This window comes from Scyliorhinus canicula, chromosome 25 (assembly GCF_902713615.1).
Source record: "Scyliorhinus canicula chromosome 25, sScyCan1.1, whole genome shotgun sequence".
In the NCBI taxonomy this organism is placed as follows: Eukaryota; Metazoa; Chordata; class Chondrichthyes; order Carcharhiniformes; family Scyliorhinidae; genus Scyliorhinus; species Scyliorhinus canicula.
The window spans coordinates 12750737-12776424 of record NC_052170.1 but is presented as its reverse complement, the minus strand read 5'-3'; the positions used below and the strand labels follow the sequence as shown (position 1 = coordinate 12776424).

At 47.2% G+C, this 25688-nt stretch overlaps 1 protein-coding gene across 1 annotated transcript; it reads left to right on the top strand.

The window, feature by feature from the left end:
- Positions 1-2310: 2310 nt before the first annotated feature.
- Positions 2311-25126, top strand: LOC119957236 (tctex1 domain-containing protein 1-like). The gene is made up of 5 exons (XM_038785079.1): positions 2311-2489; positions 14084-14271; positions 16545-16658; positions 16750-16812; positions 24667-25126. The coding sequence occupies exons 2-5, from the start codon at positions 14155-14157 to the stop codon at positions 25012-25014; spliced, it is 642 nt and encodes a 213-aa protein (XP_038641007.1). The 5' UTR covers positions 2311-2489; positions 14084-14154; the 3' UTR covers positions 25015-25126.
- Positions 25127-25688: the final 562 nt, after the last annotated feature.

Sequence of the window (25688 nt, the reverse complement as noted above, 5' to 3'; positions counted from 1 at the left end):
CATGGCAGTCGCAGGCTTGGAGGGCCGAATGGCCTGTTCCTGTGCTATACTTTTTTTTGTTATTTGTACCTCAGGCAAGGTGGAGTCTTCATGAATAAGCTCAGGCAGTACAGGAATTGAACCTATGCTGACAACCTCATTCTCCATCATCAACCAACTGCCCAGCCAGTGAACTAAACTGGTCCGCATTGTGTGGTGAACGTATTGCAGTAACCATTCACCATGTATGTAACTGTACCACGCTGTTGCCCATGAGGGCTCCACCTATGGACCATTGTAAGGTATTACCTGTGATGTATCATATTGGTGCCTTTGTGGGTTCCGTCCCTGGCTCCTCCCCTTGAGGGGAGGTATAAAGAGCAGTAGCCCTGTAGGCGGCTCACAGTAGCAGAGCAGTCGCAGGCAGGCACTGTTCTAGTCGATTAAAGCCACAGTTTACATCTACACTCTGTTTCGCGTGAATTGATGGTCGCACCACATTGTATTTGCTGTTGAGGCCAGTATGTCATATAATGCATGTACCATGATTACTACTGGTACAACAGGTATATCACCACCACCTTCTCCAGAATAAGGGGCTGGTTTAGCACACTGGGCTAAATCGCTGGCTTTTAAAGCAGACCAAGGCAGGCCAGCAGCATGGTTCAATTCCCGAAAAGGCACTGGAATGTGGCGACTGAGGGCTTTTCACAGTAACTTCATTTGAAGCCGACTTGTGACAATAAGCGATTTTCATTTCATAATAAGGGATTGGCTGGTCTTGCCAGTGATGTCCACATCAGGTGAATGAATATATTAAGAACAAACTACATAGTCTCACATTTTTAAATTTATTTTTCAAAATAAATTTAGAGTACCCAATTTGTTTTTCCAATTAAGGGGCAATTTAGGGTGGCCAATCCACCTACGCTGAACAACCTTTTGGGTTGTGTTGGGAGACCCAAGCAGACACGGGGGAGAATGTGTAAACGCCACGAGAGTGACCCGGAATCGAACCCAGATCCTCGGCGGCGTGCTGTCCTATAGTGTGGCCGCCTAAAATGGCGTCTGGCAAAGGACGCTGGGAAAAGTGGCCAAGTTCAGGGTCAGACAGGCTGCACCATGCAAATACACAACAGCTGCAGCCCAGACTTTGCTAGCAGCCCAGAAAAAAAGGCTATCAAAAGGTCACCCCAGACAATGGGCTTAAATGGAAATCGACATAAAGTGGCAGACTCGGTGATGTCTGTTTTCCTTATTTGGGAAGGCCCTATGTACCTTGGACACAAACGGACATGGCCGGTAGGGATACGACCCGCCATCAAGGTGGCGGATCTTAATTGGACATCATCGATCAGAGTGATCGAGCCCTGGTAGAGTGATTGGACATTCACCTGGGACCACCCAAAAGGACGCTAAAACTCCTGGGGAATTAACGGTGCTGCGCAGCCCACCACTCACTCCCTCGACAGCAGCTTTCGTCAGCAACCAACAACGGTGAACTTCACTGACCGAAGAAGAAGACCATCCACGCCATCAACGGAAGGACCAGCAACCGACTTCCAACACTGCCAGTCTACGGACTCCAGATAAAGGCCATATCTGCCCGGTACTTGCCAATCACTTGGAAGTTAAGTTAAGGTCGTATGTATATTCGCTTAGAGTTCAACTTGCATGAATGTGTGATTGATTAACGGTAACGATTGTGTGACAGCAAATAAAGTATATTATTGTACAAAACAACTTGTGGTCATTTGTCCATCGTATGCGGGTTAAAGACACATTGTGGTTTAGACAATAGTCTCACATTTTATAAGTAATGCACAAATAATATGTCAAACCCTTCTTCAGATTTCCCTTTTGTAAAACCATTCGGACGAGTTTATGGAAGGAAAATAATTTCTGAGCAGGGGCTGACCCTGAAATCTCGTACCTTATCATCGGCTTAATCACAGTTCAGTTGAATAATGAGGTGACTGTTTGTAACTTGGGTTGTTCAACTACATCACTCCCCTCCATAACTCAAAAAGTGTTTTGCTTTCAAAAGGTTTAAATAATTACTTTTAACCAGGGTCTGAATGCATGACAGGTGCAAACAGGGCTTCTGCCTCATCTTGTCCAGCCACTGATGGATCGCTTTCCAATCACTAAAGTTGTTAACAACACTTAGGGTAAACATTTACTTTTAAGATCTCGTTCACGGATTCATGTGTAGCCCAGTGGCACTCCTTCATCCCTCCCCTTCTCAGCCTAGCACAGGTTGGAGCTGGAATCCCACACAGCAGTCCATTCGAGAACCTTATCTCGAGACTTCATGTTCCTGATCGGTGCATTGTGATGCTTGCCCCAGGTTGAAGTGAATTAATCTTGAAAGAGCCGATAAGCATTGTGATTTACTGACTTCATCAGGACTCAGCCACTGAAGCCGAAAACTGTGTTTATATAACGGGATCTTCAGGAATGAGCACAAGCTCAAGTGAGCTTTGACCAGTGGCACACTGGAGCAAAAGGTAAAAACTTTGATCTCTATATCTTCAGAAATGTGTTTTTTTTTTTACAAATATTCACTTGTGGGGCTGTGAGTGCTGGCAAGGACAGCCGTTGATTTCCCCATTTGTAAATGTCCTTAAGAATGGGGTGGTGAGCTGCCTTCTTGAACTTCTGCAGACGTGTTGCTAAGTTGGCCCCACACAACTGTGAGGGAGTTCCAGTGTGTTTCATAGAATTTACAGTGCGGAAGGAGGCCATTCGGCCCATCGAGTCTGCACCGGCTCTTGGGAAGACCACCCTACCCAAGCACACCCCCCCCCCCCCCCCACCCTATCCCCATAACCCAGTAACCCCACCCCACGCTAAGGGCAATTTTGGACACTAAGGGCAATTTAGCATGACCAATCCACCTAACCTGCACATCCTCACGGTAATCTAACCACCTAACCTGGGGCCTCACGGTAGCATGGTGGTTAGCATCAATGCTTCACAGCTCCAGGGTCCCAGGTTTGATTCCCGGCTGGGTCACTGTCTGTGTGGAGTCTGCACGTCCTCCCCGTGTGTGCGTGGGTTTCCTCCGGGTGCTCCGGTTTCCTCCCACAGTCCAAAGATGTGCGGGTTAGGTGGATTGGCCATGATAAATTGCCCTTAGTGTCCAAAATTGCCCTTAGTGTTGGGTGGGGTTACTGGGTTATGGGGATAGGGTGGAGGTGTTGATCTTGGGTAGGGTGCTCTTTCCAAGAGCCGGTGCAGACTCGATGGGCCGAATGGCCTCCTTCTGCACTGGAAATTCTATGTAGAAAAATAAATTCTATGAATTGGCACTTTTGCTTGTTCAGCTTCAGCCCATTTCTCCTGATGCTTGTTAGAGCTTTAAGCAACCTCTTCTATGATCCCCAAACGATGATATTATCCATGTACACACCCTCGATGCCTTCGATTATGTGCCCCATGACACAGTGAAAAATTTCTGATGCTGAAATTATGCCAAATGGCATTCTCATAAAGCAGTACGGTCCAAATGCGTCTTAAAAGTGCAGCACTTTCCCGGCCCTGGGTCACTGTCCGTGTGGAGTTTGCACATTCTCCCCGTGTCTGCGTGGGTTTCGCCCCCACAACCCAAAAATGTGCAGAGTAGGTGGATTGGCCACGCTAAATTGCCCCTTAATTGGAAAAAATAATTGGGTAATCTAAATTTATTTTTTAAAAAAGAAAAAAAAAGTGCAGCATTTTGTACTTTGTTCCTCTAGCTTTAGTTGCCAGAAACCCTGAGATGCGTCAAGTGTCATAAAGAATTGTGCACCAGCCGTCTCAGATGTGATTTCCTCATGTTTTGGTATTTGTTAATGTTCTCCTTTGATGTAGAACATGGCAGCACAGTGGTTAGCATCAATGCTTCACAGCTCCAGGGTCCCAGGTTCGATTCCCGGCTGGGTCACTGTCTGTGTGGAGTCTGCACGTTCTCCCCGTGTGTGCGTGGGTTTCCTCCGGGTGCTCCGGTTTCCTCCCACAGTCCAAAGATGTGCGGGTTAGGTGGATTGGCCATGAAAAATTGCCCGTAGTGTCCTAAAAAATAAGGTTAATGGGGGTTGTTGGGTTACTGGTATAGGGTGGACACGTGGGCTTGAGTAGGGTGATCATTGCTCGGCACAACATCGAGGGCCGAAGGGCCTGTTCTGTGCTGTACTGTTCTAATTCTAATTCTAAAAAAATCTTTGGGTTGTGGGGGTGAGACCCACGTAGACACAGGGAGAAGTGCAAACTCCACACGGGCAGTGACCCGGGGCCAAGCTTGAACCCGGGTCCTCAGAGCCGTGAGGCATCAGTGCTAACCACTGCGCCACCGTGCTGCCCTGTCGACGGACATGTTCCATTGTTTGTTTTTATTGTTATATTTTTGTCTATATTTTTAACTTGTTCTTGTTGGGTTTTTGTTCTTTATATTAATATATGGATTAGGGGCTTTTCACAGTAACTTCATTTGAAGCCTACTTGTGACAATAAGTGATTTTCATTTCATTTTTTCATGGTTTCCTTTCTTTCTTGTTTAAAGGAAGAGAAAAAGGAAATGTTCTTGTGTGCTGCGGCATTTAGTCGCTAGTGGGGCGCACTAGTTAAGTAGGGTTTTGGCAGACTTTTATTTTGTATATTTTTCCTTTTCTCCAGCGGGAGCCTCCCTGCTAACCGGGGAGTTAGTTAGTTAGTTAATGGGAATGGTTTCAGAGGGTTCGCTGCAGCTCATTGTTCTTTAGAAAGTGAGCTTTGCGTTTTCACTTTGTTTGATTTTGTTAAATGTAGGTTTTAGTGGGTCGGGGGGGCTTTGTTTGCCTCGCTTTTGTTTGCTTTTGGGTGCGGCCATGTTCAATGGCGATGGTGTTGTTGGGAGAGGGGGAGGGGTAATTTGCTGATGGTGTCTGTTGGTAATTGGCTGTCGGTGTCTGTTGGTAATTGGCTGTCGGTGTCTGTTGGTAATTGGCTGATGGTGTCTGTTGGTAATTGGCTGATGGTGTCTGTTGGTAATTGGCTGTCGGTGTCTGTTGGTAATTGGCTGACGGTGTCTGTTGGTAATTGGCTGATGGTGTCTGTTGGTAATTGGCTGATGGTGTCTGTTGGTAATTGGCTGTCGGTGTCTGTTGGTAATTGGCTGACGGTGTCTGTTGGTAATTGGCTGTCGGTGTCTGTTGGTAATTGGCTGTCGGTGTCTGTTGGTAATTGGCTGATGGTGTCTGTTGGTAATTGGCTGATGGTGTCTGTTGGTAATTGGCTGATGGTGTCTGTTGGTAATTGGCTGATGGTGTCTGTTGGTAATTGGCTGATGGTGTCTGTTGGTAATTGGCTGATGGTGTCTGTTGGTAATTGGCTGATGGTGTCTGTTGGTAATTGGCTGACGTTGTCTGTTGGTAATTGGCTGTCGGTGTCTGTTGGTAATTGGCTGTCGGTGTCTGTTGGTAATTGGTTGATGGTGTCTGTTGGTAATTGGCTGTCGGTGTCTGTTGGTAATTGGCTGTTGGGGTCTGTTGGTAATTGGCTGATGGCGTCTGTTGGTAATTGGCTATCGGTGTCTGTTGGTAATTTGCTGACGGTGTCTGTTGGTAATTGGCTGACGGTGTCTGTTGGTAATTGGCTGATGGTGTCTGTTGGTAATTGGCTGTCGGTGTCTGTTGGTAATTGGCTGATGGTGTCTGTTGGTAATTGGCTGATGGTGTCTGTTGGTAATTGGCTGACGGTGTCTGTTGGTAATTGGCTGACGGTGTCTGTTGGTAATTGGCTGATGGTGTCTGTTGGTAATTGGCTGATGGTGTGGTGGAGTTGGTGGGAGACCTCCAATCCGCTTGGTTACCTGGAATGTTAGAAGATTCAATGGCCCAGGGAAGAGGCGAAGAGTGTGATCCAATGTGATTTTACTTTTGCTGGAAACCCACTTGCGGGTCAGGGACCAGGCCGGTCTCACAAGGGGTGGGTGGGACAGGATTTTCATTCTGGTTTAGATGGCAGGGCCTGTGGTACAGCAATTTTGATTAATTAAAGAGTTCAGTTGTCCCCCTCAAAGAATATAGCCGACCCCATTGGTCGATACGTTATTGATTGAGTTCCCCTGTTGAACACCCCAGTTGTTATGGTCAACATTTACGTCTCCAACTGGAATGATACAAATTTTATAAATTTCCTGCTGGCCTCGCCCCTAATCTCGATTCACATCAGCTCATTTAAAAAAAAAAATTTAGATTACCCAATTATTTTTTCTAATTAAGGGGCAATTTAGCGTGGCCAATTCACCTACTCTGCACATCTTTGGGTTGTGGGGGTGAAACCCACGCAGGCACGGGGAGAATGTGCAAACTCCACACGGACAGTGACCCAGAGCCGGGATTCAAACCCGGGTCCTCAGCGCCATAGACAGCAATGCTAACCACTGTGCCACCGTGCTGCCCCTACATCAGCACATTTTAGCCGAGGACCTTGATGCACGATCAATCACTACTGAAGCGAGATTATAGTCCAATTGAAGGCTTTAATGAACAAGTAGTTACCCCAGCAGCTCCGGTACAGAATGACTGCTGTGGGTGAAACACAGACACTTATTCTCCGCCTGCTGGGCGGGACCAGCAGGCAGGTTCTACCACTCGTACTACAGTATAAGGTACATCCCACCTAGGTACCGCGATACCCCTAATATAGCCTACCACAGACCTGAATTGAGTTTTAGCTCCTGGATTGGATCGCTCCAAGTCTAAATCCCTGGTTCCATCAGGAATGGCTAGGGAGCCTGTGGCCATACTAGTCTGAAAACGGCTGATCTCGCCAATGGCCAGGGCGTTGTCTTTTCTATGGCTCAGAAAGGGGGTGGATCCTTGGCGCGTTCTCCCATTTCTTTCACCTGTCGACCATGTATATTCCCGGATTCACCCTTCAGGGTGGCGGCTGAGTCCTCAGCAATTGTTATTCCGGACTATGCCCCACTTTATTGATTTGATTCTAGATTCTGGCCCCACCCAGTGCCCACTCTGGAGGTTAAGTACTACACTGTTCGCTGATAAGCATTTTATGAACCTATGCCCGCAGCCATAGATGACGATCTCAAATCTAATAGTTCTGATTCAATCTCACCTTCCACATTGTGGGAAGCTCGGTCCTCAGGAGGTGCGTTATCTCTTACAGGGCGTATGTGTTGAAGACAGCGAGGTTAGAGCAGCAGAGGCTGATGGATTCCATTCTAAAGGTGGATCCTACTTCGGAGCTATTGGCAAATAGGAAACAATTACAGACCCAGTTTGAGCTATTGTCTACTGGCAGTGTGGTACACCCCGCTCCAGAGGCACATTTTATGAGCATGGGGAGAAGTTTGTTCGTCTTCTGGCTCACCAAATCAACCAGCAGGCAGCCTCCCGGGAGATCACTCAGATACTTAATTCAGGCGGCAATCTCGTTTCTGTCCCTCCCCAGGTCAACGCGGTTTTAAAATCCTTTTACCCCGATCTTTATAGATCGGCCCCCCTGCAGAAAAATCGGTCATGTCCGACTTTCTGGACGGCCTACCCTTCCCAATGATCGGGTCTGAGTGATGAGCTGGACTCCCCGCTATGACCAGACGAGATTTTAGGATGTATTGGGCAAGGCCCCTGGTCCGGATGGCTTTCCAATTGAATTTTCAAGAGGTTCCCCAGCTTGTGCCATTTTTATTGGACATGATTCCCTATCCCTGGAGTCTCTACCTCCGACCCGGTAGCATAGAGGGCAGCACGGTAGCATAGTGGTTAGCACAATTGCTTCACAGCTCCAGGGTCCCAGGTTCGATTCCCGGCTTGGGTCACTGTCTGTGCGGAGTCTGCACGTTCTCCCCGTGTGTGCGTGGGTTTCCTCCGGGTGCTCCGGTTTCCTCCCACAGTCCAAAGATGTGCAGGTTAGGCGGATTGGCCATGCTAAATTGCCCTTAAGTGTCCAAAATTGCACTTAGTGTTGGGTGGAGTTACTGTGTTATGGGGATAGGGTGAAGGTGTTGGCTTGGGTAGGATGCTCTTTCCAACAGCCGGTGCAGACTCGATGGGCTGAATGGCCTCCTTCTGCACTGTAAATGCTATGAAATTGCGATGACCCTCACTCAAGCCTCCATTTCCCTGCCTCTTAAAAATGGCAAAGACCCGACAGAGTGTGGTTCGTACTTCCCAAATCGCTCTTGAATACGGACGTCAAGCTACTCCCTGATGTGTTGGCGCTGCAGTTGGACCCTTGTCTCACAAATGTAAATTTGGAGGACCAAACAGACGTCGTGAAGGGTTGACAGTTGTCGGTCTGTTAAATGTTATCCTTTCCCCCTCCGCAGTGTCTGAGCCGGAGGTAATGGTTTCTTGGATGCTGAGAAGCCCAAGTGGGAATATTCATTTGAGATTCTTAGAAGGTTTGGATTTGGTCACATATTTGTGTCCTGGATTCACCTGTTATATAATGCCCCTATTGGCAGTGTTTGTATAAACAATCTGAACTCGGACTATATTCACTCCGATAGGGGCTCTAGGCACGATTACTCACTTTCTCCATTCCTGTCCACTCTGGCAATCGAGCTGTTCTCTATAGCACTGAGGTCAGTGGAAGGGTGATTGTCAGATGGGGTGTCTCTTTATGCGGATGACCTATTCAGACCCCGCCCCCTCCATAGACGATATAATGAAGTTCTGAACACCTTGGCTCTTTCTCAGGTAATAAATTGAACTCAGGCAAGAGTGAATGTTTCCAAGTTAACCCCCCTGGGAGGCGAGCCCAATTGGGGATGTTACCTTTTCACCCTTCCAAGACAGGCTTTCGTTATCTGGGGGTCCAGGTGGCCCACAACTGGGCCTCACTTCACAAGTTGAACGACACAAGCCTGGCTATAATAATTATCATTAGTGCCACAGGCAGGCTTACACTAACACTGCGATGAAGTTACTGTCAACACCCCCTAGTCGCCGCACTCCGGTGCCTGTTCGGGTAGGGAGAATTCAGAATGTCCAATTCACCAAACAGCACAGTAGCATTGTGGTTAGCATAATTGCTTCACAGCTCCAGGGTCCCAGGTTCGATTCCCGGCTTGGGTCACTGCCTGTGCGGAGTCTGCACCTTCTCCCCCGTGTGTGCGTGGGTTTCCTCCGGGTGCTCCGGTTTCCTCCCACAGTCCAAAGATGTGCAGGTTAGGTGGATTGGCCATGCTAAATTGCCCTTGGTGTCAAAATTGCCCTTAGTGTTGGGTGGGGTTACTGGGTTAAGGGGAAAGGGTGGAGGTGTGGACCTTGGGTAGGGTGCTCTTTCCAAGGGCTGGTGCAGACTCGACGGGCCGAATGGCCTCCTTCTGCACTGTAAATTCTATGTCTTTCGGGACTTGTGGGAGGAAACGAGAGCACCCGGAGGAAAGCCACACAGACATGGGGAGAACGTGCAGACTTCGCACAGACAGTGACCCAAGCCGGGAATCGAACCTGGGACCCTGGAGCCGTGAAGCAACAATGCTAACCACTGTGCTACCGTGCATCAAAACAGCTTTGCCGAGGTGGAATAGCTTTGCTCTATCCTGGGCGGGTCGGGTTCAGCCTTTTCAAATGAGTGCTCCCGAGGTTTTCATTCTTATTCCAGTACTCCCCAATTCCTTTATTACTGAGGTCAATAAATTGATATCCTCTTTTATTTGGGCGGGTAAGAATCTTAGACTCCACTGTGTTCTGCTACACTGGGACAGACAGTCAGAGGTCCTGGCCCTCCCCAATTGTTCTATTACTGGGCTGCTGATGTTCAAAAAAAATACTGTTATGGATCAGTAACCACAAATCTATTTGGCGACAGATGGAGGCTCGTTCCTGCTCTACTTCTACTCTTCTTGCCATCGTCACTGCCTTTTATTTCCTCCAGATTTTCCTCAAACCCAGTGGTTCTGCCTGTCTCTGGATTTGGATCTGGATCAGGCAGCATTTGAAGTCCCTTCCCCTTTCTTCACTCGGCCCGATTTGCAACAATCACCTTTTCCTGCCGTCTGGGTTGGACCCAACATTTAAATCTTGGGAAGTGAAGGGCTTGGAGTGGTTTGGGGACTTGTCCGCGGAGGGGCGGTTCATCAGTTTCAGCGAGTTAGCCAATAAATTCCAGTTGCCCAACTCCAGCCTGTTCCGATACTTATCAAGTTTGCAATTTTTCACCCAAGGGCTCTTCCTTCCAACCCTCTGGCGCCACCTTGTTTTCAAAAAATGTTATGACTTTTTTCAGTTCACAAAATAGAAAAATAGACACAACACAAGCTGAGAACAAGCCATATAACAAGAAAAAAGAAACCCTCAGCCAATCAACAAGCCCCTACCCACTGTAGGAGATGACCCCCCCTTTACCCCCCTACCACCCTCCCCTCCCCCACCCAGCAGCTAACAGTGACCAACTTCTTGAAATAGACCATAAATGGTCGTCACCTCCAGTGGAAACCTTCAATTGTCCCCCTCACGGGTGTAGAAACTCCATTCAGTCACCTAGTCAAGCCGAGGCACTGAGCGGAGTTGCCAACCTCCACCCCAGCAGGACTCGCCTCCGAGCGATCAGCGAGGCGAAGGCAAGAACGACCTCACCCGTCCGCAGGTCCGGCAAGCCCGATACCCTGAATATGGCAATGAAAATCGCTTATTGTCACGAGTAGGCTTCAATGAAGTTACTGTGAAAAAGCCCCTAGTCGCCACATTCCGGCGCCTGTCCGGGGAGGCTGGTACGGGAATCAAACCGTGCTGCTGGCCTGCTTGGTCTGCTTTAAAAGCCAGCGATTTAGCCAAGTGAGCTAAACCAGCCCCAAACCCTGAATATGGCAATGGAGGGACTGTGTTCAATCTCGATGTTCAGAATCACCGACATGGTGCTGAAAAAGGAGACCCAAAAGCGTAGCAGTTTGGGGCATGTACGTATGGTTAGCCATTGAACAGCACTCGCACCTGTTGGCGCCACCTTCTTCCTCGATGAGGAAGATTCTGTCCCGAGCTTGGCCTGGCGAGGGTGTATTTTGGACCATGTGGCCATATCCTTTGATCGGATTCTGCTCCATTAGGCGGTGTGAGAGCAAAATGGGAAAGTGAATTAAGCCCCATTCTTACCGATGAGGTTTGGAGCGAGGCCCTTCACAAGATCAAATCTACGTCATCACGTGCCCCGCTAAGCCTGATTCAGTTTAAGGTCCGACCTAGCGTGCATTTGACTAGGGCAAAGATGAGAGGATTTTGTCCAAATGTAGAGGATAGGTGTAATCGTGGTTCTCTGGCCAGTCAAATGCATGTGTTCTGGTCCTACTCCAGACTTGTAAGCTCCTTGGTTTCATTCTTTAACATCATGTCGGAGACATTCTATGTGGATTTAGACCCATGTCTGTTGGTGGCCATATTATTTACTGGCCATAAGGGGCTGGTTTGGCACAGTGGGCTAAACAGCTGGCTTGTAAAGCAGAACAATTCCAGCAGCGCAGGTTCAATTCCCAAACAGGCACCGGAATGTGGTGACTAGGGGCTTTTCACAGTAACTTCATTGAAACCTACTTGTGACAATAAGTGATTATTATTATTGTTGTGCCAGAATTGCCAGTGATTCAGTCTGGGGTAGAGGCGGATGTTGTCGCCTTTACCTTGCTGAGAGAACCCAGAGACGAATATTGCTTGGTTGGAGGTCTCCCACTCCGCCCAATGCCTCTGCTTGGTTGGGTGACTGGATGTCATTCCTGCATTTGGAGAAGATCAAATTCACCATCAGGAGAGGTTCTATCTTACATGACAGCCATTCATTTCCTTTTTTTAAGGAGTTAGTCACCGTCAGCCGTTCAGGGGTATATCTTAGGTTCAGTACTTAAGTTAATTATGGGTTGTGTATTTTTGTGTTAACTTTATATTTGATTGTGATTTTTTTTCTTTTGTTCTAGTTTGTAACGATTATTATGAAATAAATTAATAGACATATTTTAAGAAAAAATAAAGGTGACATCAAACTTTAACAGCCATGTTGTGGGCCAACAGTCAGGATTATCCAGAGGATTGGGATAAAGGAATTCCATTTGCACTATTTGCAATTAGAAATGCACTTAATGAATCAACTAAATTCAATCCATTCAAATTACTTTTTGGTCATGGGGAAGGAGGACCACTTAAATTGATCAAAGAGAAGTTGGTGATCAGTGTTCGGAGACTATATTGTTGGACTATGTGTCAAACTTTACGAAGAGATTACCTAGGGCTGATGAGTTGGCTAGAAAACATTTAAAATTGTCACAGCATGTGATGAAAAAAAGAGGCTGGTACGAAATTAAAAATTTGTAGTTTTGATAGCGGTGAGAAAATATTAGTATTGTTACCAGTGGTGGGGAACTATTAAAAGCAAGATTTAATCGGTCTGATCAAATTGAAAGAAAATTGAGTGAGGTGAATTATTTGATAAGAACGCCAGATAGAGGGAAAACTCACACAGTGTGTTATAATTGTGGGCGCCACCGTACCACCCACAATGGTAACATTCTTTTTTTAAATAAATCTAGAGTGCCCAATTATTTTTTCCTATTAAGGGGCAATTTAGAGTGGCCAATCTACCTACCCTGCACATCTTTGGGTTGTGGGGGTGAAACCCACGCAGACACGGGGAGAATGTGCAAACTCCACATGGACAGTGACCCAGGGCCGGGATTTGAACCCGGGTCCTCAGCGCCATAGGCAGCAATGCTAACCACTGTGCCACCGTGCTGCCCTAATGATAACATTCTTAAGCATGCTTTCAATCTCCTTTTGTACCTGTGCCAACTTTAATGGATTGAGTATATAGGGATGTTGCTTAATTGGAGTAGCATTTCCTACATCTGCATCGTGTATAATTACTTTTGTACTTCCTAATTTGTTCACACATATGGCTTTATATGACTGTAATAACTCAGGTCACTTCAATTTCTCCCCGGAAGGTAACTTGGTCATTTATCCCAATTTCACTCATTGTCCAATCTAACTTGAGGAATGTCAAATTCTTGATCATCTGGATTTATCTTTTGTCCCTGAGCTACAATGACGAATGCCTCCTCCTTCTTTCCTTCTCGATCAAAATACCTTTTGAGCATGTTACTGCCCTCCATTGTATAATGGCAGTATTATCTGCACTGTCTTGTTCCAGACAAGCAATGCCTTGATTTTAAAATTCTCATTCTTGTTTTCAAATCTCTTCATGGCCTCGCCCCTCCCAACTCTTTAATTCCCTCCAGTCCCAAAACCATCTGCGATACCTGTGCTTATCTCATTATTGCCTCTCATGTGCCCATGATATTAATTGCTCCACCATTAGGGTCCCGGACTTGAAATTTGAAAATTTGAAAATCGCTTATTGTCACAAGTAGGCTTCAAATGAAGTTACTGTGAAAAGCCCCTAGTCGCCACATTCCGGCTCCTGTTCGGGAAGGCTGGTACGGGAATTGAACCCGCGCTGCTGGTCTGCTTTAAAAGCCAGCTCTTTAGCCCTGTGCTAAACTTCAGCTGCTCAGGCCCTGAGTTATGTCATTCCCTCCCTACATCCCTCCTAGTCTCTTTTCTCCTTTAAGAAGCTCCTTCAAACCGAGCTCTTTGACAAAGCTTTATGTCGCTTACCCAACGTCTCCTTGTGTGGCTTGGTGTGACATTTTGATCTTTATGTGTTTAATGGCCAGGAAGCCAGCAGTAGGAAACACAAAGGATCTATTTAACGTAACATAAAGTCTGCCCATGACAGTAACTATTTACACTGTACACTCCCTGTTGAGACAACCCACATGTCAGTCCCTGCTCAGGCCGGCTTTTAAGCTCAATCTTACGAGCCCCAGCCCACTACTGGCGGAGCACGTATTCCACCAGCCCCACAGGGAGATCAATTACGGTTTCCCCCTGGGCCTCGTGGGGGTTATTACAATGTGCTCCTGTGAATTAGCTTGAATGTAATTGTATTGCAGTCAAGGTGCTATATAAATGCAAATGTTGTCAATCTGCAGAAGTAATTTGAAAGAAGGAACACTCTTAAATTAAGCTCCGATTTGAACAACCCCCCGCAGATTAACACAGGCAATGGGTTAGGTGTGATGGTGAAACTGAATCCACTTTTTCATTCTCTCCCCGTAACGATCGACCAGGAAGTTTCCGATCAATAGCTCCAGCACGCTGTTCAAGCCCAAGTGTTTTACCGAGGTTCACGCAGTCCAACATGGACAGAGCAAGAAGAGAGTGCTTGGTTCCTGTCAGCGACACAGAGAAAAGAAGGTCTATCTTTCACAAAGCAAGAACAACCAGCCTTCCTGCGATGGACAAAGCAACAAGAGAGGTAAAAGCTGCCACAGCTCGATCAGGAGAATGGTACAGTTGGGCCCCTCGGGGTTTTTTGTGCGTTCTAATTTTTGCTAATAATCACGTTAGGGTGAACTCAGCAGGTTATTTTATTTTTAACAGGTTAGTTATGAATTTTTACTTTTGTGTCTCTGACATTTTCTCATGTCCCAAACCGTAGGTTCCTCCCAGGTTGGAGTTAAACCCATCCCTGGCTGCCAAGAGGTTTGGAAATGCTGCCTTGGGACAAAATTCTCTCGCATTATCCGAGTGCGGCAGATACTGTTAGACTCATACTGTGCGACAGCAGGCCATTAGGCCCATTCTGTCTGTGCTAGCTCTTTGAAAAAGAAACTCAATTAGTCCCATTCCACTACCCAAACTCTGCAAAAGTTTATTTTTCAAGTATAGGGAGAGGGGGTCAGTTCAAACACCACTGTTCTCCTCTTGCCCTCTGTCTGTGAACAGAAGGTATGATGAACTAGCTGTTTTCTTTAAGAATAAAGGGATCATATTCTTTTTAAAAAAATATAATTTTAGAGTACCCAATTATTTTTTTCTAATTAAGGGGCAATTTAGTGTGGCCAATCCACCTAGACTGCACACCTTTGGGTTGTGGGGGTGAAACCCACGCAAACACGCGGGAGCATACTCTTTCCCAACCCCTCGGGTTTTTTTGTGCGATCTAATTTTTACTAATAACCACGCGGAAATCTCAAGTTAGGATGAACTCAGCAGGTTAGTTTATTTTTACAAATTCAAAACCCATGAAAAGGAGTATTCATAACTCCCCACCCCACATTCACACAGCAAAATAGGGATAGAGGAAAGAAGGTTTACACTACAAGGGCCACAGAAAAACGGAATATTTGTTCATGTGGGTTCCAGAGTCCCAAAATTAGACTCTAACGAGGAATTATTTCACGTAGGCATTTCACGTTCGTCTGATTTGTTGAATAAAGGAAATGGTTATATATCATATTTTAAATTTTGTTATCGTATTGTTATTAAAATAACGTGGCGCGGTGGCGCAGTGGTTAGCACTGCTGCCTCACAGCGCTGAGTATCCGGATTCGATCCTGGCCCTGGGTCACTGTCCATGTAGAGTTTGCACAGTCTTCCCATGTCTGCGTGGGTCTCACCCCCACAACCCAAAAGATGTGCAGGGTAGGTGGGTTGGCCACGCTAAGTTGCCCCATTAATTGGGAAAAAAATAATTGGATACTCTAAATAATTTTTTTTTAGAAGTTATGTTATTAAAAAGCCTGGGTTCAAATAAATACAGACAGTAGTCTGATTAAGCTGTAATTAAGGGGTAGTAAAAGGTGAGGTAATCATTGATTTTAACCATTTACTTCTTTACAGAGTGATAGCTAATTAAAGATTGTTTTGATTGCTGGAAGTTCCCTGGTTGGAGATAATTTGAGGGATTGTGTTTAGTCCTAGCTAAGCAAGTCATGGGACATCTTAGTGGGATGCAGATGATGCAATTAATGGGAGGAGCCAAGTCTGACTGTCGCTGTTGGCAGTTTGCTATAAGTTTTGAGTCTGACAAGACAGAAGGATTTTCAGATTGTTCCTGAAAGGGTGCCCCGTGCCGGTCCGCCGGTTCACCGGAGAGCAGAATTGGTGCCAGTACGGCACCGGTCGGGGGCCACTCTATGCGGCCACCCCTCGGCAATTTTCCACCTGGGATGGGCCAAGCGGCCACGCAAAAAATCCAGTGCAGCTGAGACTAATTCCTTAACTCCCATAAGATGCCATTCACACCTGGTCTTACCCGGCGGGACCTTGGCGTGCATGCATCTGGGGGCGGCCTGGTGGGGGGGGGTCCTCCGACCCCAGTGGGGGGCTACGCTGTGGCCTGGCCCTCGATCGGGGCTTACCGATCGGCGGGCTGGCCTCTCGGGCTGGGGGCTGCTTTTGTTCCGCGCCGGCCCCTGTAGCCCGACGCCATGTTGCGTCGGGGCAGGCACGGAGAAGGGAGCCACTGCGCGTGCGCGGACCTGCGCCGCCCATCTGACGCCGGGATCGGCAGCTGGAGCGGCGTCAACATTTAGCCTCAGGATCAGAGAATCCCGCCCGTGGCGACTAAGGGCTTTTCACAGTAACTTCATTGCAGTGTTAAGCCTACTTGTGACAATAATTAAGATTATTATTATTAGAAGGTCCCCTCTCATTCTTGTAAACTCCAATGAGTACAGGCTCAACCTCCCCTCGTAAGAAACCCGGGATGAACCTCGTTAATTAAACTCCAATATTCTTTCACAGCTTGGAGCAGAGAAAGGAAGAACCTCCTTGGGGAACATTTTAAGAGAGGCGCATCTTCCCTCCTTCACCTTCGGTGGGATTCTTGCTGCTAGGAGACTGACAAAGAATTTGAAGGTGACACGAAGATGCACATTTGATGTTAAAGAATTCCAAATTCGCTGCCAAAGCCCGAAACTAACCTTTATTGGTGTTTTTACATTGACAGGAAAGAACAGCTTTGAAGCTAGCTGCGAAGGCCCCAACAGCCACCAAAATTATAAATGAACAGGTCTGTAATATTCTCTCTCTCGATAATGTCACAACAATCTGCTTCGGTGTGCAGTCAATTCCAGACCCACTTGACCCAGAGTCACAACACAAGTTTTAAAAAAAAATGTTTTTATTCATTCATGGGATGTGGGCGCTGACAGGGTCATCATTTATTGCCCACCCCGAGGCAATTTAAGCGTCAACCACATCGCTGTGGATCTGGAGTCGCATGTAGGCCAGACCAGGTTAAGGACGGCAGATTTCCTTCCCTAAAGGGCATTGGAGATAGAGAAATACAGCACAGAACAGGCCCTTCGGCCCACGATGTTGTGCCGAAATTTTGTCCTAGGTTAATCATAGAATTTTGGACACTAAGGGCAATTTTTCATGGCCAATCCACCCAACCTGCACATCTTTGGACTGTGGGAGGAAACCGGAGTACCCGGAGGAAACCCACGCACACACGGGGAGGATGCATTATAATCTTTATTGTCACAAGTAGGCTTACATTAACCAGATGGGTTTTTACATCAATGGACAATGGTTTCATGGTCACCGTTAGACTTTAAATTCCAGATTTTAATTTGATTTTACTTAAAATACCTGCGGTCCGTGGTTGAACCCTATAAATTACAGTCACTAGGTTTGTAATTTTAACACAAGGAGCCTTTTATTATGTACAGTATTATAATTAAACTGACAGAAAATGCAACTGACTATCTAACACCTCTTTCCCAATACTGTCTTTCCAACTACCTCTGTTCTCTATACACACACACACACACACACACACACAGCCAAACAATACAGAAGGGGAAAAGGTGGTTGAAAGGTAAGGAAAATATTAATAAAATGAAAGGATGCACTGGGGTGACTTCCAGCCAGTGTCTGAAATCTGCCATGCTTACACCTACATGTGACTCCAGATCCACAACAATTGTGTTGACTTTTTAAAAAAAACAATTTTAATGAGGTATTTTTGGCATTGCAAACACCACCAGATAAAATCAATGTACACAGAGCAACAAACATAGTGCAATCACCGACTCCCATCCCTCCAAGACCCGCCTATTTGACCCCCTATTCTATGGTACCCTAACCCCCCCACCCCGCTGACGATTAATTCTCCGCGAAGAAGTCAATGAATGGTTGCTACCTCCGGGCGAACCCTAACAACGACCCTCTCAAGGCAAACTTAATCTTCCCTAGGCCAAGAAAGCTCGCCATGTCCGATAGCCAGGTCTCCGACTTTGGGGGCTTCGAGTCCCTCCAAGCTAGCAATATCCGTCTCCGGGCTACCAGGGAAGCAAAGGCCAGAACATCTGCCTCCTCCTGGATTCCCAGGTCTTCCGACACCCCAAAAATTGCCACCTCTGGACTCAGCGCCACCCCTGGTTTTCAATACTCTGGTAATGGGGTTGACTCTTAACTGTTCTCGCAAACCACTCAGTTCAAAGGGCATTTGGGGTTCTTCTGGGGCACTTAGCAACAAATGCTGGTCTTGTCAGTGATGCCAACAGAAAGACGCAGGCCCTGGGTGGTGATGGCGGACCCTTGATCACCTTCCCGTCTCTGGGAGAGGTTGAAATGAAATGAAATGAAAATCGCTTATTGTCAGACTCGAATGGCAGAATGGCCTCCTTCTGCTCCGAAGTCTTATGGGAGTTAAGGAATCAGTATCAGCTGCACAGGACCTGAGATTAAAGGAGGAATGATTCAGGCTAACGGTGACATTTCTGACTACACCCTTTCAAGAGTAGAGTGGGGGTGTAGTGTGACAGTCTCTCATTAGTCCCTTCTCAATGGATGTGTTTGAATCTTTCGAGAGACCTATTGTAAAGTCAAACAGTTCCCATGATGAAAGGTTATGGTAGACTAAACAAGGCAAAATCCTTTCCAGTGGAGAGAGATTTAAGTTCATTGGCAAAAGGCGATTCAATTGTAACTTTCAATATATTGTTGGGTTCGTCTAGCATGGAGCATAAACCCAACTCTGTCCATATTTCTTATTTTTAAAATGGACTTTTCTGCTGAAATGAAATGAAAATTACTTATTGTCACGAGTAGGCTTCAATTAAGTTACTGTGAAAAGCCCCTAGTCGGCACATTCCGGCGCCTGTTCGGGGAGGCTGGTACGGGAATTGAACCGTGCTGCTGGCCTGCCTTGGTCTGCTTTCAAAGCCAGCGATTTAGCCCAGTGTGCTAAACCAGCCCCAGTGAGGGAGGGAGGTTCCCCCAGGGAGGTTCCAAGCCTCCATATGACAACAGCAAAGCAGGCACCACATTCGATTCTCATGCTGAGCAGCATGGGTGTGAATTCATTCCTGTTGCTCTTTGAAAAGAGAGAAAGCAGGGGATTTACACAGCGCCTTTCATGACCCCAAACAAACATATGAATCAGGAACAGGAGTCGGCCATTCAGCCCCTTGAGTCTGCTCCACCATTCAATCTGATCTGATCTGATTGTGGCCTTAACCCCACATTCCCCCGATGACCTTTGACTCCCCTGTTAGGAATAAAATATTTGTATTGTCAACTGGTGTTTTAAATATTCATTGGCCACCTCCACCGCTCTCTGGGGACGAATTTCAAAGGTACACAGCCCTCGGAGAGAAAAATAATTCTCTTCAGCCCCATTTTAAATATAGACCCCTGAATTTAAAAATGTGTCCTTTAGTTCTAGTCTCTCCCACAAGGCGAAACATCCTCTAAGCACCCACCCTGTCAAGCCCTCTCAGGCTCTTATATGTTTCAATGAGATCACGTCTCAATCTTCTCAACTCCAATGGATGTAGGCCCAGCCTGTTCTCGGAAGATAGCGTCACCCCCACCCCCACCCAGGTATCAGTCAAATGAACCTTCTCTGTCCTGTTCTACTGCATTTATTTCTTGTCTTAAATAAGGACACCAAACAGTACACAATACTCCACGTATGGTCTCACCAACACCCTATACAACTACAGCAAAACATCCTTATCTTTATATTCCATTCCCCATGCATTACACAACAACATCTCATTTGCCTTCCGAATCACTTGCTGCATCTGCGTACTAACTTTTCCTGATTCATGTACCAAGACACCCAGACCCCTCTGCACCTCAGAGTTCCACAGTCTCTCTCTCTTTATTTCAGTAATTTTCTGCTTTTCTATTATTCATGCCAAAGAAGACATGTTGACATTTTCCCACATTATCCTCCATCTGTCGCATCTTTGACCCCTTCCCTAAACCTATCTATATCCCTTTGAAGAACCCTTATGGTATTTTCAAAACTTACTTTCCCACTACTAAATTTAGCAACCATACATTTGGCCCCTTAAAATCCCATAGAATTCCTACAGTGCAGAAGGAGGCCATTCGGCCCATCGGGTCTGCACCGACACTCCGAAAGGACACCCTACACTCCCTTGCCCTATCCCCGTAACCCCACCACACCTGCACATCTTTGGACACTACGGGAAAATTTAGCGCGGCCAAACCACCTAACCTGCAAATCTTTGGACCATGGGAGAAAACCGGAGCACCCGGAGGAAACTCATGCACACAACAGGGAGAATGTGCAAACTCCACACAGTCACCCAAGGCCAGAATCGAGCCTGAGACCCTGGCACTGTGAGGCAGTATTGCTAACCACCGTGCCAACATGCTGCCCTTACAACGATGGTGTCATGGTCATCATTAGACTTTTAATTCCAGATTTTTATTGAATTCAAATTTCACCATCTGCAATGGTTGGATTTGAGCCTGCGTTCTCAAAGCATTGTTCTCCAGATTACTAAAGTAAAGTAAAGTCGCCATAGTCCCAGATGATCATAGACTGCTTTCCCCTTTGAGTGGGAGAGCTGACTGGTGGTGATTTAAAAACAATAAGTTTGGCGTACCCAATTCTTTTTTTTCCAATTAAGGGGCAATTTAGCGTGGCCAATTAATCTACCCTGCACATCTTTGGGGTGACACCCACGGGGGCACGGGAAGAATGTGCAAAATCCACACGGACAGTGACCAGGGGCCGGGATCGAAGCCGGGTCCTCGGCACCGTGAGGCAGCAGTGCTAACCACTGCGCCACTGTGCTGCCCTTGACAGGTGGTGATTTAACCTAACGATCACCACACCTCAGGCCAGGGGCGAGGTTGAGAAGGCAGGGCCTTCATGAATATCCTCAGCCAGTACGGGAATTGAACCCACGCTGTTGGCCTCGCTCTGCATCGCGCACCAGTTGTCCAGCCAACTGAGCTAAACCGGCCCCTTACCTACTCGGGAGTACTAGTCCAGTAACAGTACCACGATGCCACCACCTCCCCTGCATTCAAATCATTGATGTAATTGTAAATAATTCAGGCCAAAGCACCAATCGCTGTGGAAATCCACAGGGTAAAGACTTCTTCATGGACAGAGCAAAGATCAAGGATAAAGCAGGATCGGCGAGCATTCTTCAGGATTTCTCAAGGATTCCAACAATCGAAGCACAATATACCATTACTGCCACCATTCCATCTCACCAGAGCCCAGGCAGTCCCCAACCTGGGATCCAACATGGAGAGATGGCTCGACCAATTCGGCCAACCCTAACCCCTCATGATTAGCATCAGGAACAGGACCAGAAGGTCAAACCCTCACGGATCTCGAAGACAGAATTAGATGTGCTCCTTCGAATCCAAACGCCCAGCCCCCATATCAAGGTTCCCCGAAACATGTCACCCAATTCTCGAACGCAATCAGGAACTCCTCCACCATCTCACCTTGAGGACCAGGCTCAATGGTAGGCCTATCGCGGATCCCCCCCTCTCTCCCGAATCTGTCAGGATGAATGACAAGCCATGCAGCAGGATCTCAACATTAGAGAGGAGGGTTCCGCCAAGGGGCACAAACTAATGCACAAACCTCCTCACGGGCCTCCATAAAAACATCCCGCGACCCTTAGAATTGAGCCTTGACATCCTGCATCGTAAAGCCGAGATTTTCAGCCGGAACAACATCTTCGTTGGCCGCCATCGTCTTTTGATGCCCCCAGCACTGTCAGGGTGGGGGCCCGCTCAATGGCATCTGTGCCACTGAAAGCGGGTACCCCTCCCAATCCACTCCTGCCACCAGAAATAAACAAGGATTTAAACATTCCACCTCAACTCATTCACGCAGATACACCAGTCAAACACTTCTCGAACATAGCACAAGCCAAGCAAACCAGGAAAAGAAATGTGCACCGGGATGAAAAGATGGGTAAAAGATGAGGAGAGCCAGAGGTCGCGAAAACGCAGCCGCTCCCCGTGTTGTTACTAATGATGTGGCAGATTGTCAATTACGCTCCGGAAATCTACGATTTCCCTTTAAGGTTGCTTGTTAATTCTTCAAAGAACTACACTGAATTAGTCCAACGTGATTTCCTTTCCAAAAAACCGTGTTGACTCTGCTCGATCGCATCAAGATTTTCCAAGTGCCCCGCTATGACCTCCTTAATAATAGATTCCAGCAATTTCCCTACGGCAGATGTTAAGCCTGTAGTTTCCTGTTTCCGGTATCCTTCCTTCCTTGAATTGGGGAGTGGCTTTCGCTATTTTCCAATATGATACGACCTTTCCGGAATCTAGGGATTTTTGGAAATTTAAACCAATGCAAGTTCTATTTCAACAGCCACTTTGTTTAAGCTCCCAGGATGAAGCCCATCAGGACCTGGTACTTGTCAGCTTTCAGTTCTAATAGTTTTCTCAGTATTCTTTCATCCTACAGCGTGGTTACTATTCGGGGGCCAATAAACCACTCCCACAACTGATTTCTTACCTGTATTATTTCTTATCTCCGCCCAGACTGATCCAACATCTTGATTCTCCAGAACTAAGGTCATCTTTCCATTGTGCCAAAGCGATCCTTAATTAACGGAGCAACCACCCCCCCACCCACCCACCCACCTTTTCTGAGCTTCCTGTCCATCTACATGTCTTGTGCCCTTGAATGTTCAGGTCCCAGTCTTTGTCAACCTGTAGCTATGTATGTGTAATGTCTATCAGATCATACATACCTATTTCTAATGTGTTGTCAGTTCATCTATTTTGTTGTGAATGTATTCAGATATGGAACCTTCAGTTCCACTGTTTTGTGCAACTTCCAGCCGTATCTGCTGCCCCACTCTTGGGTTTGTGTACTCTGCCCCTCCCTCTGATTGCAATTTAACGTGGCCAATCCACCTACCCTGCACATCTTCGGGTTGTGGGGGCGAAATCCACGCAGACACGGGGAGAATGTGCAAACTCCACACGGACAGTGTCCCAGAGCCGGGATTCGAACCCGGGTCCTCAGCGCCGCAGTCTCAGTGCTAACCACTGCGCCGCATGCCGCCCTAAATTCAAATTAAAATTGAATCCAATTCATGGGCCCCACAGGAGAGACGGCCTGGATCCAAGCTGCCAGGGTCAGGCATTACACCTGATCTCGAGCTCAATCTTAGCCAAAAGGATGATGTTGTAGTCCAAGGTGCTTTAACATAACCCGCTCTTCTAAGTAGTAGTCACTTCCTCTGGCTCCTCTTTTCACCCACCTTTTTCCTCAATACCCGATTTTCAGCTTTAGCTCAATGGGTGGCACACCTACCTCTGATTTACTAGATTTTGGGTTCAAATCCCACACATGAACGTGAGCGCAAAATTCAAGGCTGATGCTCCCCTGCAGGACTGAAGGAGTGCGACACTTCTGGATTCATAGAATTTACAATGCAAAAGGAGGCTATTCGGCCCTTCAAATCTGCACCGGCCCTTGGAAAGGGCACCCTACTTAAGCCCATGCCTCCACCCTAACCCAGTAACCCTATCTAACCTTTTGGACAATTTATCACGGCCAGTCCAGCTAACCTGCACATCTTTGGACTGTGGTAGGAAACCGTTCGCCCAGAGGAAATCCACGCAGACGCGGGGAGAACGTGCGAACTCCAGACAGTCACCCAAGGGCAGAATTGAACTCGGGTCCCTGGAGGCTGTGCGGCAGCAGCGCTAACCACTGTGCCACTGCGGCGCCCGCTAAAGATGCCGTCTGTCAGATGACATGTTAAACCATTACATTCACCCCCCCCCCCCCCCCCCCCCCCCCACCATCTGGCCTGGGCTTGCAGAATCCTACCAACTGTCCTGGCTTGAGACAATTCACACCTCTTTAACCTGGGGTTAAGGCTCTGTAAAGATTTAATTACCTACAAATGCTCGCATTCAAAGTATCATCTTACATCTTTGACCTTGTCTATATAAATGTTTCTGGAATCTACCTCTTCATTCACCTGAGGAAGGAGCTGCGCTCCGAAAGCTAGCGATTTGAAACAAACCTGTTGGACTTTAACCTGGTGCTGTAAGACTTCTTACTGTGCTCACCCCAGTCCAATGCCAGCATCTCCACATCATGCTACCTCATATTAAGTTTTTTTTTAAAATTTAGATTACCCAATTATTTTTTCCAATTAAGGGGCAATTTAGCGTGTCCAATCCACCTACTCTGCACATTTCTGGGTTGTGGGGGCGAAACCCACGCAAACACGGGGAGAATGTGCAAACTCCACACGGACAGTGACCCAGAGCCGGGATCGAACCTGGGACCTCAGCGCCGTGAGGCGGTTGTGCTAACCACTAGGCCACCGTGCTGCCCTTACCTCATATTAAGTTGATCTTTTCTCTACACCCTAGCTATGACTGTAACATTACATTCTGCAGTCTCTCCTTCCTTCCCTATGTACGGTAGGCATTGTCTGTACAGCATGCAAGAAACAATACTTTTCACTGTATACTAATACATGTGACAATAATAAATCAAATCAAAATCAAATATTAATGTGACAGATTGTGGAATTGTCTCCGTGCGACAGGATGTAATCAGTTGGCCTTGCTTCCCCACTTCCAGGTCCCAGCATTTTCCTCGAAGCCCCCTCAGAAGTTCCTCACCCTGCACGCCCAGGGATTCCTGGAGAAATATTTGCCTGACAAACTGCGAGCTCTCAGTTACAACCCGGCCTTCGCCAGCCGGCTCTCGAAAGAGATGAGCGACGAAATTAAGGAGTTTGTGAAGGGGACGCTGCCGGCCAGGTACAAGCTGGTGTGCATTGTGACAGTGGGCCAGGCGAACAACGCGAATGCTCTGCTGGCCAGCCGCGCCCTCTGGGACTCCCACGCAGACACCTTTGTTTCACACTCTTACGAGAGCGGTGCCATGTTCTGTGTGGCCAGCATCTTTGCTGTGTACTGCGAATGAGCAGCTCTCGGGCTTATAGGGTTAAATCACCAGAGGACCATAGACTTCCAACAGTGCAGAAGGAAGCCATTCAGCCCATCGACTCTGCACCAAACCCTCTGAAAGAGCCTACCCTTCCCCACCCTATCCCCATAACCCCATGACCCCACCTAACCTACACATCTTTGGACTGTGAGGGGAAACCGGAGCACCCGGAGGAAACCCACGCAGACACGGGGAGAACGTGCAAACTCACAACTCGACTAGTAATCCAGGGAAATGCTCAGGGACCAGGATTTCCAATCCCATCACGGCAGATGGCAAAATTTGAATTCAATAAAATGAAACCATTGTCAATCGTTGTCGAACTATCCACCTTTCGGGAAGAATAAAATCTGCCATCTTCGCCTAAATGTGACTCCAGAGCCACAGGAACGTGGTTGACTCTTCAATGCCGAGAAACTGAAGGAGAATAAACGCTGGCCCAGCCAGAGATGCCCACATCCCGTGAATGGATTGAGGAAAAGCAGGGGGAGGCCATTTAGGCCCAGACCACCACAACCACCACACTCCCACCCTCCCTGAGCCTATTCCGCCGATCAATGAGATTGTGGCTCATCTGTGATCGACCTCTAAACTTTACCCAGTATCCCTGAATAAAATCCTCTCAAACTCAGTTTTAAGAGTAACCATGG